General features: G+C 40.2%; 1 protein-coding gene and 1 long non-coding RNA gene across 2 annotated transcripts in view; both read right to left on the bottom strand.

The window, feature by feature from the left end:
- Positions 1–49: 49 nt before the first annotated feature.
- On the bottom strand, positions 50–1,175 carry LOC113032511 (uncharacterized). The gene is made up of 3 exons (XR_003273891.1): positions 1,146–1,175; positions 828–851; positions 50–104 (listed from the first exon to the last, which is right to left on the bottom strand). It is a non-coding gene; the product is annotated as an uncharacterized LOC113032511 (long non-coding RNA).
- Positions 1,176–4,475: 3,300 nt separating this feature from the next.
- LOC113032079 (zinc fingers and homeoboxes protein 1-like) overlaps positions 4,476–15,624 on the bottom strand; it is a 20,205-nt gene continuing 9,056 nt past the window's right edge. Inside the window, exons 3-8 of the mRNA XM_026184743.1 lie at positions 15,102–15,245; positions 8,853–8,903; positions 8,293–8,437; positions 8,042–8,171; positions 5,520–5,652; positions 4,476–4,971 (exon numbers count right to left, since the gene is read on the bottom strand). Of these exons, the coding sequence (XP_026040528.1) occupies positions 4,699–4,971; positions 5,520–5,652; positions 8,042–8,171; positions 8,293–8,437; positions 8,853–8,903; positions 15,102–15,245 (876 nt within the window). The 3' untranslated portion in view covers positions 4,476–4,698. The remainder of the gene's footprint in view (positions 4,972–5,519; positions 5,653–8,041; positions 8,172–8,292; positions 8,438–8,852; positions 8,904–15,101; positions 15,246–15,624) is intronic.

The raw sequence follows: 15,624 nt of genomic DNA, 5'->3' as shown, positions 1-15,624 counted from the left end.
ATTTCCATCCAAAGCTCTGTCAGCAGAGTAGTTGACACCATAATAATCTGTGTAGACTGAAGACTGAAATGCCACTTTGTCATCCAGTTTGATAGTTTCCCATCCTGGACTAAATCCTGATGATGTAACTGAAAGTGAAGTTGGAAATAAAAAAACAAACAATGTCAGTGGCAATAATACTTCAGACCAGGTCTTCTAGTGTTTCTTTATCAAAATCTCCTTTTCACTCCTAAATAATGAATCTGAATTATGACTTCATGATCTGACTAAATCTTTTGTGGCAAACATATTTAGCGTGCACACACACACACACACACACACACACACACACACACACACACTCTCTCTCTCTCTCTCTCTCTCTCTCTCTCTCTCTCTCTCTCTCTCTCTCACGCAGTTGGTGAAAAAGAAATCATCAAAATTAATGATATGAATAATTGGACTCTCAAAACATCCTGAAGGATGACCCTGTAATATATTACACTCCCACCCACACATCAAAGACTGCATGTTTATCAAAGCATTTATTTCTAAATCACAGTGATAACGTATCATAGAACATAATTCAATATGAATTTACATTTATATCATACATTTATACAGATATTTGTAATATTGCTTCAGTCCCAAAAAAAAAATCCCCACATGGAACATGTTCCCACAGATATGGCGTCTACTGTGATGCACAAATAAAGGGAGAAAAAAATATATAAAAATAATTAAAAAGGCATAAAATTAAATACTTTACAAATAAGTATATTCAGAACAGAAGCACCATCATACTTTTTGATATAACCTGAAGAAACTGATTAGAAATGCACTCTTACCTGGATCCTGTTGAGTTGATCTTCCTGTGAAGTTTCAGAGAACGATGTAAGAATGAGTGAATTACTGCCAGCTCTGATATTGTTGTTTGGTAATACAGCAGAAAGCACAGAATGTAAACCATCCTTCAACACTCAGAAATGAAACTGGCTTTACTAAAGTCAAATCCTCTTTAAACTAAATGAAACGACTTTTGCTTTATCGAGCAGTTTGGATCAACTCACAGTAAAACTGAACTGTTATATTTGATCTTTTCCATTCTTTATAACGATCATTGAAACATCACTGTGCCAGGCAGGAACATCAAATGATCCACTTACCAATCAAAGTGATGAACAACAGACTCCACAGCATCTTTACTTTAGACTCTTTGCACAAATGTGTCCTCTAATAAGAGAAAGAAAAGACTTCTACCCTCACTCTGGAGTTTTCTGTAGACACACTGATGTTGATATGATCCCCTCTCTGAGGCAGAACTGGATTTGTATTTCTGTCACTTCCCTCATAGATGCCAACATGAAAATATAAATTTCTCCTGTTAACACTCAGAGTGAGGCTGTTAGGCAAAGCATTCCCAGTCTTTTACATCTGATTTGCATCTCTGGACATATCATGATTCTTATGATCACCCTGTTTAACCTACATTGTGCATGCATCCAAGCAGCAGCACATGCAAATACTTTAGCATACCAGGAAATTAACTTTACCAGTCGAGGCTGACTAAATAAAAAGATATTCAGAGATATTTGGTGTGCTTGAAAGAAAAAAAGGAGGCTTGTGATTCATATTCAAATTCAGTTTTATTTAAATTCCTGAAAGTGACGTACATTCAGTGACATCTATGTGCATCTTGTAGAGATTTTCTCACCTCTCACTGCTGCCAGGAGGAAAGCTTTCTAAGTACAGAAAGTTACATTTATTTTGAAACTAGGTGGGTAAATAATGCAGCTGAGTAGGAGGTGAAGCACAAGTACATTGCTAAATAAGGAATGACTGGACTGACAGCCGTCATTGTAATGAGCTTGCAAGCATTATATTAGCATGTTGCCTTCAACAGGTGGTTAAGTAATTTCCGCCATGCACACTTGATATAACAGTAATAACAATCTCGTCACGATGAATCACTATCTTACATATCACTTAAAAAAATCTGGATTCCAAATTTGAGTTTTTGATCACTTTACTTATTGCTCAGTTTAAATTGGATTTTTAAAAAGATTTTGTTATAGGAGTTTTTTGTTTGAACCCTTTGGTATTTCCATGTGGAATTTTACTCTGTTAAATTAAAATCCATCATCTCATATTTTATGACTTTTACTAGAATAGATTTATTCATCAAATTCTGAATTTTGGGTAACCGTAGCTGAACTGAGCACAACCTCTAGAGTGTGGAGAACTACTCTGAGCAAATATAGAGTGAAATCCAGAGCAGAGACCAAGGAGAGCTGAGGAGGTGAAGCACTGTGGACTGTGGTGGAGCAGTGTGCAAGCAGGGGCTGCAGGTTATTGATCAGAGGCAGATGCAGATAAGATGATAAACTCTGTTCTACTTTTACAATCATTTTAAAAATGTGTTCTTATTCTTTTTTTGTCAGCTATGAGGTCAATTTTAAGACAATCAGCTGTTCATCTTGTTTTACAGTGAGTGCTCTGTGTTATACTGCCTATTAGCTCAGTTATTGCCACTCCTTATTCAAAATAAATTTTTAACATTTTTAATGCTCCTTTCTTGTTATTTAGTCGCGACACAGGACCGAAGGATTCACTCTTCAGCTTTATCGATAGCAGTGCAACTGTCACTTCTCTGAAGCTGTCTCTTTCCCTCTGCTCCATCTCACTTAAAGACATAAATTTCCATTCATCAGTCCAGTTCAGCACACCTGCTCTTCCCCGCTTCCACGCTGCCCTGTGAGCTCACGGCGTCACCCCTCCTCTGCAGCAGGCCAAAGACCACACGTCTGCCACATTAGTAACTGTGTTACTGTGTTGTTCTAACTTTCCAATTTGTAAAGAAATTTGTAAATCTAATAATTTGTAAATCTAATAAACTTTTTTTGACACAAATCGGAATAATAATGAGAAAATATGGATAAAATTAGCAACTTCTTTAAGAAATTATGTCTTTGCTATTGCTGCTTTTTTTAAGCCTTTTTTTCTTTTTTATCATTCATCAATGGATTAATAGTTTCAGAAATATTTATTTGTAATTCCTCTTTTTTATTGTCAGTTAAATAATGATATAAAGAATTACTGTTTTAATGTCTAAATAAAAAGAAAGACTCTTCAGCCCCTTCATAATCTTTTACAAACTTCTGGTCACATTCAGCAGCAGACAAGTAGAATAAAGGAGGCAGTTATGTCATTTCCCATTATTACACAGAGCTTCATTTATGGATATTTATCGTTTGATTTCTTTGCATGTATGAATTGGATTGGTTGTTCTCGACATCTGATGAGAATTTCGTGCCAATAGCACCTTTAGAAAAACAAATTGGGGATGTGTTCAGTTTTTATTTTATCTGCTGTATGTTTCTAATAATATTTCGTCTGTTACTTCTTGCCGTTATTCCCTTTTCTTGCTGCCTTTCAATGCCCTTGACACACAATTACCTCTATATTATTGTTTCAATCTTTTCTTTCTTCTCGTCTGTTCTGTTGTCTGATGTAATCCCACTACCCGCCTTATTCTTTCTGTTAGCTTCTGTTGTGTCACCTGAAATGATTGAAGGTAAAACAAGTCAGAAAAAGCTTGCATGCTTTAAAAGCAGAATTAATATCAAATTGTGATTTATCTGATTACAGCAAAAGATTATTTGAATTATACTTGAAGAAAAGTGGATTTGTCCAGCACAATACAGAAAGACTAAACAGAAAAGGGAATTATAAACAGTTGTATCCCATCAACAGAGTGTCTTACCTCTCCAAAGCTGGATGCAGATCTCAGACTTCTGTCCTCCTGTAGATATGCTGCTGTTCCATTATCATGTCAGCTGCTTGATTTTAAACAGACTCACTGACCTCATAGTCCTATCACAGAGTTGTTCATTTTGCACTGCAGCAGTGGTCACAGTGCCTGATTTAGTAAGAGCTTTCATAAATGTTTAACGCTCTACACTTTTCAAGGTCCTGGGTTAATTAAATTGTTATATCTCCACATGATGCTAACTATTTTACTGATATGTATAATTGGAACCAAAACAATCTTTGCTTTGTTAAGTTTAAAAGTACTTTAAGAAGTCTGTAGTGCAGTAAAATGACAGATGTTTACTATGATTACACAAACATTATGTAGGATATAATGCATTTAAATGCATTCTGGGGTCAGCCTCAGAGACAGGCAGAAGTGAGGTGTAAAAGTGAGGTTAAATGTTACATGATATTTGGATGCAAACTATGATGTGATATTTAGAATCCCCATATATCATTCTCTATATACCTATATGTTATTAGTACAAACAATATAAGTAAAAAACACAGTTTTAGATAACAATGCTATATACATGCAGAGCTATCAATTCTGTCAGTCGAAGATATTTTAAATCCTTTCGTGCTACTTTCTATATGCTGACAGTATACACCACATTTGTAGGAATCACAGTCTCACAGTTTTTGTCAGTTTTCAACCAATAAATCATGAAGTTGACCTTGAAGATGTTGATGGATGTAAGCCAAATTTTAATGGATTGTTAACAACATAAAATTGTTAGAAAACATCACCTCTTTGGCAGAGATGTTACACATTTTAAACATGTTAAGCACAAAATGAAGCACTTAAAATAATTCACTTGTTTCATGGTTTGATACAGATCAGAGGCACTGCCGTATATTTATCACCGTGAAGTGGATGAAATAGTGAAGGTTCAGTCTGCAGGCTTAATGACGACCACATTCACTGTGCTGCTTGTCTGAAACATCTTCAGCTGGTTCTTCACTTCCTTCCTGTCTGTGTTCACCTTTGTAAACAGTCAACACTGCAGCATGAGGATATTGTGTTTCATGCTGCTGCCCGTCAGTCTCTAACACGCCTGTCAGTAAGATCTTGTTCCACCAGCGCTGTCTGAAGCTGTGCAAAGAGACACTGGTCAGGCTCTCCCCATCCTGGTAGTCCTCCCTCATCTTCTCTGGGATCAGGTCCTCTGACATCACCTGGAAGACCAAAGAGAGATAATGTTGATGTGTAAAAATGAGCCAATTTAACCCAAACTGCCTGGAATTTAAGCCTCCTCAAGCAGGTCTTGTAGTCCAGCTAGACGGCATGTCCCGTCTACCTACAGAGAGCCAAGCTGCCAGATGGAAGCAGTCTTTAAAGTATGTGGTACAAACCGTCTGTGGGCCACTGATGCTCGTGCTGTTGTTGGTCCACCAGCCAACCGTGTACAAAGAGCTGAAGTAAACCAGAGTCTTAAAAACAATGAGCTGTCCACTACAGCCACTGTCTTTGCTTTTCATGCCATTTTTTTGTCTTTGAACTTCTCCATATTCCTGTAAATCCACTGTCACCACTTTCTTTAATCAAGCCCACTTGTCAACCAGTCAACATTTAGCAGAAGCTTATGTTATCCACCTCCACTGACACCCAATCAGGATCTTGACGAACTCAACAGGAGCAAGTCTGGTGTGTGAAAATCCCTTCGACCAGAATCGTGGGACTATAAAAACTGGTTTCAGAGTATGTGTGCAAGAAGGGTTCTCACCTCAGTGAGAGCCTGCAGGGTTTCTTGTTTGGGGTTTAGCCGCTGTAACGCCTCTTCTGTCATCTGTAGGACTCTCTCACTACGCTGAAGCACAAAGGAGGACTGCTGTTGTCGTAGGATTCTCAACAGGAGTCTGTAGGAGGCAGCAAAACAATGTGAGTACTCTTATATCTAATATTATACCCTATATTATCGGTCTATACTTGGTCTTTTTTATGCTTAAATCTTTGACAGCTGGCACAGACATCATCCAAAAGACTGTGGCTGTGGATAATTAAAGGATCCATACAACACTCTGCACCACTTATTGGACAGTCACCTGTTTCAGCTCCACTTCACACCACAATAACTGCATTTATTTGTTACCATCTTACATATTAAGCTCTGTATTGTATTAAATTTAGGTTTTTATTCATTTTTTATTTTTTTCCATTTTCTACTTCACTAATGTTGTTATTTAGTGTAAGTGTCACCTTTTTGACCTATTTTGTGTTGTCATATTGTATATTTTATTTAGTAAGAGTTATGTCTTAACTGTTTTGGATACTGTAATCCAGCAACTTGCTCACTGTTAGGATAAGAACTGTATATCTCATTATATTCACACAAGGCCAGGGGGGCACTTGCGGCCCGTATTTTGGCATGAAGAACTATAATGAAATTTGGCCCTAGAAGTTAGTTTTTTTTGTTAGGAAGGATTTGTTTGTTGTTGAGTGCAATGTTAAAATAAGTTCTTTAAAAAGCAAATAATGATTTATTATGAAGGCAATATGAGCAGAGAAGACAAACATGCTGAGGGATTGGCCGTGTTAGTTCAGTAGGAGAGTTATTTGTAAAGAAAACAATTTTCACTAGCAGTCAAAAACTAATGTGAACACTTATGTCTGCATTTTTATTTTGTTAAATACGAACAAAATTATAGCAGAAGTGCTGCCACGTGTCTGGCCAGAAAGACAGTACTAATTTGTTTATGTGGTAGTTCAATGAAAGGCTTCAGTTAGTTTAGAGTGAGGGGAAAAAAAATTGCATTCACATTTGCAGTTTTGTCTTGTTACACAATATTTGAAATAAAAAACAAACAAATGGTAAATGGACTGATTCTTATATAGCGCTTTTCTACTCTCCCGGAGTACTCAAAGCGCTGTATATTCACCCATTCGCACCCCACTCATACAAGCACTTCTCAACACAAGTGCAAACTAAACTACATTCACACATGTTCATACTCCGATGAACGCATCGAGGGCAACTTGGGGTTAGTATCTTGCCCAAGGATATTTGGCATGCAGACTGGGGAAGCCAAGAATCGAACTACTAACCTTCAGTACCTAATCTGCTCTACCACCTGAGCCACAGCCACCCCATAAACATTGTGACACATTGTGGGTGTTTTCTTATTTGTTTTTTGTACTACTTGAACACTAAAGTGGTCCTGCAACGCACAGGTTCTCAATGGGGTTCAGATCAGGTGAACAAGGAGGCCATGTCATTAGTTTTTCTTCTTTTATACCCTTTCTTGCCAGCCACGCTGTGGAGTACTTGGACGCGTGTGATGGAGCATTGTCCTGCATGGAAATCATGTTTTTCTTGAAGGATGCAGACTTCTTCCTGTACCACTGCTTGAAGAAGGTGTCTTCCAGAAACTGGCAGTAGGACTGGGAGTTGAGCTTGACTCCATCCTCAACCCGAAAAGGCCCCACAAGCTCATCTTTGATGATACCAGCCCAAACCAGTACTCCACCTCCACCTTGCTGGCGTCTGAGTCGGACTGGAGCTCTCTGCCCTTTACCAATCCAACCACGGGCCCATCCATCTGGCCCATCAAGACTCACTCTCATTTCATCAGTCCATAAAACCTTAGAAAAACCAGTCTTGAGATATTTCTTGGCCCAGTCTTGACGTTTCAGCTTGTGTGTCTTGTTCAGTGGTGGTCGTCTTTCAGCCTTTCTTACCTTGGCCATGTCTCTGAGTATTGCACACCTTGTGCTTTTGGGCACTCCAGTGATGTTGCAGCTCTGAAATATGGCCAAACTGGTGGCAAGTGGCATCTTGGCAGCTGCACGCTTGACTTTTCTCAGTTCATGGGCAGTTATTTTGCGCCTTGGTTTTTCCACATGCTTCTTGCGACCCTGTTGACTATTTTGAATGAAACGCTTGATTGTTCGATGATCACGCTTCAGAAGCTTTGCAATTTTGAGACTGCTGCATCCCTCTGCAAGATATCTCACTATTTTTGACTTTTCTGACCCTGTCAAGTCCTTCTTTTGACCCATTTTGCCAAAGGAAACGACGTTGCCTAATAATTATGCACACCTGATATAGGGTGTTGATGTCATTAGACCACACCCCTTCTCATTACAGAGTTGCACATCACCTAATATGCTTAATTGGTAGTAGGCTTTCCAGCCTATACAGCTTGGAGTAAGACAACATGCATGAAGAGGATGATGTGGACAAAATACTCATTTGCCTAATAATTCTGCACTCCCTGTAAATACAGGGGTCACAGTCACATGTTGTACCTTGTCCTGATGAAACAAGTGCAAGCTTTGAGCCAGACTCTGTCCTCGCTGAGTTCTGCGGTCTCCTCCTGATGCCCCTCTCTGTCCTCCTGCTCATCTGTTGATTTGCAGCTCTCAGAGGAGGAGGATTCTTTGAAAAACACAAATACAGCAAAGGGAAAATGTTATATCTTTGATTACCTGCTGTAAAAAATTACAGAGTTCATTTACCATAGCAATACACTTGAAGAAGGAAGTTAAAGAAACACTACCTGTGGTTCTGTTTCTGTCCAGCAGTTGCAAACACATCTGTCCCAGGCTGAACCAGTGCCAGGGGTTAAAGGGCAGCAGGCTACACAGCTGCTGCAGAGACGACATCTTTGATCCTACAGCTCCAAACTGCTCATAGATGCTGACCTTGGAGAAAAAGTAAACATTAGATTTGTACAGAATGATTGGGACTGTGAGCAAGAAAAGGGTGAAAAGGCCGTCTGTGTTAGGAATACTGGGAGCAACACAGTGGAACTGATTCTTCAATATTTAAGTTACTCATTTGTAATGATTTCTAAAAAGTATCAATAATAAAATGAAAAAAGCAATATTAATCACTTCCGAACATTTATTTTTTCCCGTGGGTAGCACTGTTGTCTCAGAGCATGAAGGTCGTGGGTTCGAATCCATCATCTGGTTGGGGCCTTTGTGTTCACATGTTCTGCCCGTGTCAGGGTTGGTTCTCTCTCAAGTAGTGGAAACTAAACTAGTGAATCTAAATCATTGGTGTGTGTGTGTGTGTGTGTGTGTGTGTGTGTGTGTGTGTGTGTTTCAAGCTGACCTTGAGCAGCAGGAGGCTGGTTAGGTGACAGGTGTTGGAGGCGTCTTTGCTCTGTAGAGAGATCACGTACATATTACTATCAGGTCCGGATTAGAGTTAAACCAGTTCTCACTAAATCTGGTCCGTAGGCTTTTAGCCTCTGAGGACAAACTCTGGGTCTGTTCCAATAGTCCATTTTGCTTATTAAGGTCCTAAGTGAGAAAAGTGACTCTTCAATCCTTCCTTTATTGCTTCCTTAGGATCCACTGGAACATCCTTTACGAAGGGGAGAAGATGGCATACCATAATTCAGAGCGGCAGACCATCCGACTGTTAATGAAAACAATCGACATTATAAACAAAGTGGTGCAGATCATGGAAATGTTAATTATAACTGTATTTTATACTTCATGAAGAAACAACTCATCAAGAAGTAGTTTTTAATCCAGCTGTGTGATGTTCAGAGTTCAGCTGTGACTTTTGTTAACTCAAAAGACACGACGTCGTACTCTCATTCACAGCGCTTTATCCGTTCCGCCATTTTTCATACTGAACACAACAACAACACTTCGCGGGCAACCGTACTCTCGCGATAAAACAGAAAATAACAAGTTAACAATCTCCCTCTTTCTTAAAAAAAATAAAATAAAAGTATAAACACACCCCTGTAAACATTTGTATACATATATGTATATATTTATATTAAAAAAAACATTTCAAAAGTGCTTTGCTTTACTTAAAGCATACTATCATTGCACACAATAAACAATGGTACATTTGAATGCAAAGACAACTTTGTAGACAAAGGATTACAGTATCCAGAGTCCTTCATCTAGCGCCTTTAGAAGGGTTAAAGGTGAAACTCCCTTTTTTGTCAGACAATCAGCAAGTTGAGATTTTGAATCTGACCAACAAACCTGTCTGATTTTCTTGGCTTGTATGAGCTCTTTAATACTGCTCATTTCTAGCCTCAGTCTTTTCTCTGTAACCTGCTTAGTAGACTTGAGTGCGTCAAACAAGGAATGATTATCAGTTACACAGATCAAAGGAAGAGCATTTAGACCAGTGTTACCAGTTGTAAGCTCAGAAAAAAAGTGTTGCCAGGAAGACAGCACTGTCTATTCCATCTGACATGGCAAGAGTTTCTCCTGCCAGTGTCCTTCTGACTACGCGCCTGATTTTTTTAGACTGCCAGAAGAGAGGACAAAACTTTCCTCCTTTACCCATAAGGACGATTAATGCCCCTCCTTGAGTACCGCCATCAGGAAGGTTTCCAAATGAAGCATCACTGAAAACAACCAATGCCAGATCCTCACTGTTACCCAAGTGCTGAAACTTAAGAGTCACTTTCTCTGCCTTAAGTTTACGGATAACTTTGTTCACTTCATGAATAGACTGTACAGTTGCATCTTTGATATTAGATCCAAGGCTACATGTGTCAAACATAACATCAGGCCTTGTTTGTTTGGCAACCCACAAAATCTGTCCTATTTTTGACCTGAGTTGCTCACGTTCTGTTTCACTTAAGGAAGCCTCCCTCTGTACAGCCCGTGCTGCTTGTAACTGAACCGGTTGTAGGTTGTCAATGTAAAGTTGTTGATGCACCTCTATTACATCATTAACTGTACAAATGTCCATACCAACATAAGAAAAGCTGTCATGTTCTTCACGGCCCACAAGGAAGGTAGATTTCAGTACAGGAATGATATGAGTTGCAAAGTGACTTGAACCAGCCCAAAGGAAATCATCAACGTGACATGCAAGCACTCCTGTAACCTCAGATTGTTCATTCTGCCAATAGAACACTGCAGGATCAACCTGTGATATTTTACCACCAGTTTTGAGCATAATGTCTTTGACCTTATTGTACCAATAAAGTGAAGCATCTGCAAGTCCATAAACACACTTTTTCAGTTTCCATAGAACATTGTCCTTGCCAGCTTCAGGTGGGGGACGAAGATAGATGTCTCTTGACAGTTGCATTCCCTGCAAGAAGCCAGATTTAATGTCCATTGAATTTACTCTCCACTTGTTTTGACATATCACAGCTAGCACCAGTCTGAGGGACTCAGACGCACATGTTGGAGAGTCTTTCTGTAGTTCTTTAGTATTTACCTCTTCAAACCCCCGTGCCACAAGTCGAGCCTTTGGGACAACACCATTAGTAGTTTCTTTGAGTGTACAGACCCATCTAGTAGACACACATTTTTGACCCAGGTCTTTCACTTCATCAAACACACCATTACTTTGCCAGCTCTCAATCTCCTGCTGCTTAGCAGAATCAAAGGAAATATCTCTTGTTATGAGTACATCTGCATCTCTGTTTTCAGCTTCAGTGCAAAGACCATCAACAAGTGACATGTCTACAGCTTTCTTTTCACCTTCACTACCATCATGCTCAAGATATTGCACATTGTACCAGTTTTTGTATTGCCCTTTTGCTTTTCCCGCTCTGCCTAGCACTCTGGCTGTGTGTTGAACACCGTTGTCTCTGTTGGTAAAAGCAATCAGCTGTCCTGATCTTAACTTTACATTTGCAGAGACATGATCAGTGGGTGTAGAGGGCTCATTTGCAGTTTGTGTGACAGACATGTTTTCTGTAGTGTTAGTTTCTCTGTCAATAGTGATGTCTTCTTCCTCACTAATACTCTGTTCCCCATCGGGTGTGTCAGTGTCATCATTTTCAACTGCGTCTTTGTTGTCATCATCAGTAGTACTGTGTGATATTTGTTTATCTCCAGTCCGTGAATCCACTTTAGTCAATCTTGACTGGTGTACTCTTACAAGAGTCCCCCCATGTCTTACAAATACAACAGTTCCATCCTGCCCAATAACTACACCTGGACCCTTCCACTCTGTACAGTCGACTCGTTTGTAGTATACTTTATCTCCTGCCTCATATTTGTCATCTGTAGGCCTAAGTTGTTTGCGTAGTGCTCTCCTGATCCTTTCTGAACACTCTGCCTCAGTAAATGCTTTTCTGGAAGCATGTAATGCTGAGATATGTTCAGCTACTCTTGCACTTACAGTTGTGCCCTCTAAGGCAGGTGGCTTATCCATCAACACAGAAGGAAGGTTGGGGTTTTGGCCAAACACAAGTTGATGTGGACTATAACCATGTACATTAAGCATACTGTTTTTGGCCATAAGGGCCCAGTCTAGCGCAGTGTGCCAGTCACATCCTCGTTCCTTTTTTACCTTCAGGAGGATTTCTGTAAGTGTCATGTTATGTCTCTCCAGTAGTCCGTTGCTCCAGGGACTATACCCCGCCGTTGTTTTTACCTCAATGTTGAAGTTTTCAGCCATGTCCCGAATGTCTGTGTTGTTGAACTCTCCGCCGTTGTCTGTGTAGAGCCGTCTGGGGGCACCGTGAATGCTTATCCAGGTGTGAATGAAGGAGTTGACAATCTCTGCAGCTTTCTTTGTCTTTACGATGCTGCCAGCACTGAAGCGTGTGAAGTGGTCGATGATGTGAAGGTACCACACATTGGGCTCCAGCTCATGTAGATCCATCGCTACTGTCTCATTATACTCAGAAGCCAGGGGTAGACCAACAGCAGGTCTCGGCTTGGTTTTGCAATATTTCTGACAAATGTCACAGTCACGAACTATCTCTTGTAGAATAACTGCACATTGTTTATCTGTATTGCCAGAGCTTTGGATGAGCCTCAATAACCTCTCTGCAGATGCATGACCAAACTGCTTATGAAGTTTCACAAGGACTTTCTGTTTCTCTTTTGTAGACATTTCAGCAGTTACCATGAGAACTTCATTTTCATTGCAGCTTTCTGTAGTATTTTCATCTCTAATGTCCACACAATAGTGTCCCGAACTAGTGAGCTCTAGGGGAACAGGCTGCTTGAACATGACAACACTGTCATTCTCCATGTCTAGAACAGTCCCTGCTTTCTTGAGAGACGTTTTGCTCAGTAGTAGTGGAATGTCAACAGGAACTACTTCACTTTCAAATGTCACATTTTGTTTGTCCAATTTTGGCTGGAAGTTTCACTTTTCTGCTGGAATACACTACAATACCATCCCCAAAGCGAAATGGTCCTGGAGCTGGGGGGTTCTGATTGCAACAGCTTGTTAACTTGGCCTTGGCTGAGGTCACGCATGTAACTGTCTAGCCACTTCTGACCACAAACTGTACGTGTACATGCAGTATCAATAATGGCTGACCCCCAGTGCCTCAGTCAGGAAGATTTCAGAGTCTGTCATTGAGGCCTTTAGTGTACAAAGTAATGTTACACTCCTCCACTTTCCCATCTTCAGTTAGCTTTACTTTGGTCACCATTACGATGAGGACAGTCTTTCGCCCAGTGGTAAGTGCTCTGACAAATAGCACATCTTGTTCGCTTGCCAAACTTGTCAAGTGGGTTGGTGACCTTGTAGTGGTTGTCGCTGTCCACTCGCCGACGAAAGTACCGTTGTTTCGTTTGTATTTGGGACCTTTTTGTTCCGTAAGGAAAACTGCTTCTTGGTTCAGTTGAATTCCGCTGAAAACTCCGGTTACTTTCCCTCCGAAAATCCGTTTCAGTGCAGACTTCATAGACGCAAACGTTAAGTCCGTGCACGCTGTCAGTGCAAGCTGTCGACTTTTCTCATCAAGACAAGCTGTATCTAGAAGCTTAAATGCTAGCACAGCGTCAGGCAGCGTCATGTTGTACTTTTTCATCCGGTTATAACGCTGTTCAAAGTCTATAATGTAGTCTGCCATGGACACGCTGTGGTTCTTTGCAATGGAGTCAAAACACGAGTAGGCTTCATAAGCGCGGTCTTTCTCTTCTCTCTGAAACACCGCGTCAAGTTTTGCAAGTAGTATTTCCATACCGTCATCTTTGTCCAAATCTTCCGCGGGTATCTCCATGGCCGTTTCTCTGGCTCTTCCCTCGAGCCCAGCGCCACCGCGAGTGCCTGTTTCTTTTTATCCAGCTCCGTAACTCCTCCAGATATTGACTTCATTCTTCCAGCATTCGTATGGCCTGGCTTCATCAAGCTTTGGTGGTACTTTGTAATTGGAAACCATCCTCTGCTACCAATGTTAACTCAAAAGACACGACGTCGTACTCTCATTCACAGCGCTTTATTCGTTCCGCCATTTTACATACTGACACAACAACAACACTTCGCGGGCAACCGTACTCTCGCAATAAAACAGAAAATAACAAGTTAACAACTTTAACAGGTTGCTGTTAAAATGTAAAACTATATCAGCAGATTATGGCATGAAGGACATGGATTTATGTAAGCTCTGTAAAGATTATGAGCTCGTCCTTTGCTGTATTGAAGACTTTCGGATTGTCTTAAATTTATTTTTACTTCAGGTCAGCTGGTATAAGGGAGGGATGGAATTTTATTGCAGTCACAGAAATCCTAAAAAGGGAAAAAGAAGTATGATCCACTGGATCACAGCTGGTTATATAAGCCAAAAAAGATGGGTTTAATTTTATAGGCTATGGGACAGTTTTACTAAGTGGAGCGAATTATTGTGACCGCAATTGCAGGGTGACCTACTCACAATGAACTATAATTTATTTACAAAGATGCAGTGAGTTCACTTCAGTAAAAAACAGCATTCTGCCAAAAGCAGCAGAGATTAGTCTCTTTATAATATTACAAACTGTTCCACCATATAAACCTGAAATGTGAGTGGAACAGCTGACGTGTACAATGTGCAGAGAAACAAAAAAAAAATTGTCCATCCCAGTTGCTGTGTGACTGTACCACGTGTGTAGATGCACCTTTAAAATGTCAAAAGAAGGCCTAGTGGTGCTGCATGACATTAATAAATCTGGCCCTAAATGTTCCTTCTTTATAATTTCCAAAGAGATATTTCTCACAGGCTGCTATCATTTAAATGACAAGCAGAGTGAGGTTAAAACACATTGTGGTGAAATAAGATTCTGTATTCTGTAGTCCATCTGCACGAGTTAGTTTCAACATTCGTCATCCGACTGGTGTAAGGTTGTTCCAATTCTCATCGCACAGCTCTTCTCTTTTCCTAAATGCTTTTCAGTGATCCTACCCACTTTTCTTTGACCTCAATGATGTTTTCATCCAAAAAGAGGAAAAGAGGTTAGAAAAAGGAGATAGGAGGGACTTTTGGAACACACCCTTAGTGTTCAGAGTTTATAGTGCAGACAGGGTCACTGTTAAGGAAGACAGATTTTTAAAAAGCGGATAAAAAGTCACAGGATGGTCACATGATAGCTGACAGTATTCACTCTGACTGTTCCTCATGGAAAACCCAGTCAGGTAAAGAATTACCAGTAACTGGGCCAACTCCAGCGCTCTGTCTCTCTGTCCCAGTCTGGTGCAGCATCGGGCCATCCCCTCCACGACATCTCGTCTAATGGTCAGGTTGTTGTCAGCGATCCACTGCAGGCAGCTGCTGTATGCCTCCAAGGCTTTCTGACCCACACACACCAAACAAAAAGAAACCAAACAAAACTTCTAAAATGTTACAAACGCTAAGGTGGAAAAGTGAGAGTGGCAGCAACAACAACAGGAAGAGTCAAACCCAGAGTGTGATTTGGTCCAACGCTTAAACAGCTTCTGTAGGTTTTATTTTTTCACTGAAACAGAAGTTTCTTGTCAATATTTTATGAAATCTTTTCCATGCTGTCTGGAAATGTTGCTGCTGTGTAAACCACTGCTGACTACATCTGTGCTCTTTGGCTGTGTGAAATGGGACTATAAAAATTGCTCTTTTCTGAGGTGACTTATTAGGCTGGAAATATGAAAATGATCTAACTAGTCTTGTTTGTTCATAACTTTACAACAGTCTTAC

The sequence above is a fragment of the Astatotilapia calliptera genome, chromosome 11, assembly GCF_900246225.1.
Source record: "Astatotilapia calliptera chromosome 11, fAstCal1.2, whole genome shotgun sequence".
Classification (NCBI taxonomy): domain Eukaryota; kingdom Metazoa; phylum Chordata; class Actinopteri; order Cichliformes; family Cichlidae; genus Astatotilapia; species Astatotilapia calliptera.
The sequence above is the reverse complement of the archived record's forward strand: the minus strand, read 5'-3'. Positions and strand labels throughout refer to the sequence as shown.